Raw genomic sequence first — 3,846 nt, forward strand, 5'->3', positions numbered from 1 at the left:
GAAAAGCTGGTTCCAAAGCGAAGGGTTACATCACTTCCCTCAAGGACTAGCTCACAACTAGTGCCTTTCTGTTGACACTGGTTTTTATAGAATGTTCCGCCCACAGACCTCACTCCCTGGCCGAGCTTCCTTTTCTCGGGGCGCCATGACACCCACCTGACCCTCTCTGGCCTAAGAGCTGGGTTCCCAACATCCTTTCCTTCCTCTTCCCTGAAAGACAGACCAGAGTTGTCAGCCAGTATCCTCCCTCCGCAGACATGAACAGAAGGCCAACCGCCGGCTCTTTGATGGTGTTTTTTTCCTTCTCCATCCTGTCATGTCTCCCCTTGTCTTTCTCAGACTCAAAGGCCCTAAGAGGTAGAGACCAAGACATGGCAATGCCCCGCTTCAACACACACAGGGATATACTCAACTGCGAAGTTATTATTATGAATAACAGCTCAGCTCTGCCGGCGTGGCTCAGTGGTTGAGTGTCAACCTATGAACCAGGAGGTTATGGTTTGATTCCCAGTCAGGGCACATGCCCAGGTTGTGGGCTCGATCCCCCTTGTGGGAGGGGGCGGGGGGGAGAGCATGCAGGAAGCAGCCAATAAACAATTCTCTCTCCTCATTGATGTTTCTCTCTCTCCCTCTCCCTTTCTCTCGGAAATCAATAAAAAAATATATATATATATTTTATAAAAGAATAACAGCTCACCCTTACTAATCTGTGCCTGGCAGGGTATTGGCTGCCTCATGTGAACTATTTCATTTAATCCCCACCACAACCTCACGAGACAGACAGTCGCTTCCTCCATTTTACAGATAAGAAGATCATGACTTCAAGAAGTTAAGAAGCTACCTTAAGGGAACCACGTAGCTAAGAATAGGACTTGAACCTCTTTGTGCTGATTCAAAACCTACGCTTCCACCCACGACAGAATTCTACATCCCCTTCGGGTCAAAGGCCATGTCTTGTTTGCCTGTATCCTCCCGAAGGCTTGGCATCCGACACACAGTCCACAACATGCGTGTCTGTTGAATGCGTGAGTGAATGGATAGCTGTGCTTGTCGTTAAGGATGACGGCCTTGACCTCCAAACCACTGCACGCCTTCCTGCCCTGAGCCCTTCAAAAGCAGAGTCATATCTGCATCCCCCCTCACGCTCTCCGCCCGGGCCACCCCCTGGACACTTCCTGCCTTCTCTGAGCTCGGTCAGAGGCCTCCTCAGGCCTGGGCAGCAACCAAGTTGGAGGCAGAAGCAGGTTAGTGCAGGTCCAGACCCGGAGGCAGGAGGGCGGGCACACGGGCCCAGAGCCTGACCTCCTCTGGGGACCCTCCGGCCGTTCCCCTGAACCCGAGGACGCCAGTCTGTTCGGCTGAGCCACTCAGTGGCTGGACCCACCTGAGACCGTCTGCCAGGAAGATGATCCGCCTCTCCAGCACCGCGGAGGCGAAGAGCTGCAGAATCTGTTCGAAGCTGAGGCAGCGCAACAGAGAGCTGAAGTCCACGTGTTCCAGGTGGGAGTCCAGGGGCCGCGTCAGGGAGATGAACTTGGGGAAACCGGAGAGGGTGTCATCACACTGAAGCCTCACGCCGTCAGCCTCCATGGTCCCCGCAGGAGTGAACCCCATCCTGTCTCTCCCGCGCTAAACCCACCCGTGGTTTCCCTCCGCCCTGGGACTAGCAAGGCCCACGAGGCCCTGCCTCCCTGCTAGCCTCACGGAGCCCACTCCACCTCCTGCCCGCTTCCCCACCACCTCCTTCCTGTGCCCCGGGCATGTCACGCTCTCTCTGGCTGCATGTCCTGCACAGATGAGGCCCCCGGGACCCCCCTCCTCCCAAGTTCTTGTCCCCCTTAGTCTCAGAGGCTCTCGTTGGTCACTTAAAGCAACGCGTGCTCTCTGTCCTTTCTCTGTAGCATCCTGGTTTTTTTCCCTTTCATCAAATCATACAATTTTTTAATTATGCATTTGTCTGTTTCCTTATTGAACGTCCGTCTCCCCCAACTAGACTTTTAGTTCCATGAGGTCAGGGGTCACGTTCATTGTATTCACCACTTTACAGCCAGGAAATCGTGCAGCTCGGGGCCCAGCAAGCATGCCCTACTTATTTTCTGAGCAAGTGACAAAGCCCAGCCCACCCCCACCTTGATTTTATATGGAGAAGCCAAGGTTCAGAGGGACACGGATTACCCAGAGGAATAGGGGTCAGCCTGGAATTCTTAAAACAATGTTCTGCCTCAAAACAGTGGTGTCCCGTGTGGCCTGGGTGGGGACTCAGGGGCGGGGAGGGGTGATAAGAAATGGACAGATGGAGGCCTCAGGTAGAGATAGAGCGCAGAGACCGGAGGATGAGGGTGGGGCACGGGGGCCAGTGGCAGGTTGGGGGCTGGGGGCAAAGTCCATCTGGCACCAGGAACCTCGGCTCCCATGGTTTATTTATTACAAATACAAGTCTTGGTGGCTTGAATAGTGGGTGACTAGGCCTTGTGAGCGGCTGGCTGGGAGGATGGGAAAATGTGGGTTGGATATTCAGCTCTGACGATAATTCAAGCCAGACCCAGCCCTGCCTGGCTCAGTGCGTCTGCATGTTAACCAGTGAATGAAGGGCTGTAGGGCTGCGAGGAGGGGTGGCGCAGAAGCCTGCCCCCTCCAGCCAGAGCGGGTCTCACCTCTTTACTGAACCCACCTCGGTGCCCGAGTCGGGGATGAAGCTCTTGAGGGTGACGGTCTTGCCGGGAGCGGGGAAGGCGGCCTCCCGCAGGCCCTGCATGAACGGGTAGATGACGGCCATGGAGATCTGATGCCGCTTCTCCACCTCATCCAGGATCTGCAGGAAAAGGACCCCGGGAGACAAGGCTCAAAGGGATGCAATGGGGAGGGCGGCAGAGGCCCTGGGTGTGAGGGTCCCGCGCTGGTCCAGCCCATCTTCCCGGGTCTTCTCTGCCCCTCCCCCGCGGGTCCTCTCTCCTTCCTGGCACAGACCAGTCTACTGCTTCCTTCCGGTCTCCTCCTTCTCATCCTCCCTCGATCAACCCACATGCCTCCCTTCTCCGAACCTCAACATAAGCTACCTTCCCGGGAAGCCATCGCAGGGTAAACTCATCATCCACTTGACACCACGTTCATCGTGATGGTTGGGATGAGGGTCTACAAGGCTGGTTCCTCTTGGGCACCACTCTGACCCCCAATTTTTGCTGGATACTGCCCAGGGCCAGCCTCTGTCCCCCATGATTGCACGCTCCACCCAAGCAAGGCTGCCAGAGTCCCTGCCTTCACCCTCCCAGGGGCCTGCTGGGGGCAGAGCACACCGAGCCCCTTTTGTGGCCACCAAGACCCGCCCCCTCCATTCTGAGGGCTCCTCTGATCCCACTCAGGTGTGTGGCTCTCAGCGAGCTCCAGCAGAAGTCCTGGCGTCCCCAACGCCCCTGCGGCCCTGGAAGGCCCTGGAGGGAACCCGGCATCGTACAATAATCGTCTCCATAGCTCCTTAGAGCTTGGCCTTTCTCACAGATCACCTCGCTCGAGCCTCACACCAACTGTGGCATAGGCAGGCGCGAGTCATATATGCACCTGACAGACGAAGACACGGAGTATCTCCGGACTCCTAACCGGGGCTCCTCCCCTGTCCCTCCAGCTGCTTTCTGGCCTGACCCGAGTGGGAGGAGTGGGACCCGGGGCTCTCAGCGGGGGAGAAGGTTCCCTGCACTCGGTTCTCACTTTTCTGCAAGTCCAGCCCAAGTCCCTCTCCGCCTGGGTTCTCCCACCTGGGCCTCGCCTGGCCCCGCTGACAGGGAGGCACTCCCTGAGCGCCGAGGGAGCACCTGCGGGGCGGCAGGCAGCTGGGCAGGCAGCCAGGCAGCC

General features: G+C 57.2%; 1 protein-coding gene across 1 annotated transcript in view; it reads right to left on the reverse strand.

Moving 5' to 3' along the window:
* DENND2D (DENN/MADD domain containing 2D) overlaps positions 1 to 3,846 on the reverse strand; it is a 24,239-nt gene that overhangs the window by 6,708 nt on the left and 13,685 nt on the right. Inside the window, exons 7-8 of the mRNA XM_015563527.1 lie at positions 2,672 to 2,825; positions 1,385 to 1,533 (exon numbers count right to left, since the gene is read on the reverse strand). Coding sequence (XP_015419013.1) covers positions 1,385 to 1,533; positions 2,672 to 2,825 — 303 coding nt within the window. The remainder of the gene's footprint in view (positions 1 to 1,384; positions 1,534 to 2,671; positions 2,826 to 3,846) is intronic.

This window comes from Myotis davidii, unplaced genomic scaffold (genome assembly GCF_000327345.1).
Source record: "Myotis davidii unplaced genomic scaffold, ASM32734v1 scaffold217, whole genome shotgun sequence".
In the NCBI taxonomy this organism is placed as follows: Eukaryota; Metazoa; Chordata; class Mammalia; order Chiroptera; family Vespertilionidae; genus Myotis; species Myotis davidii.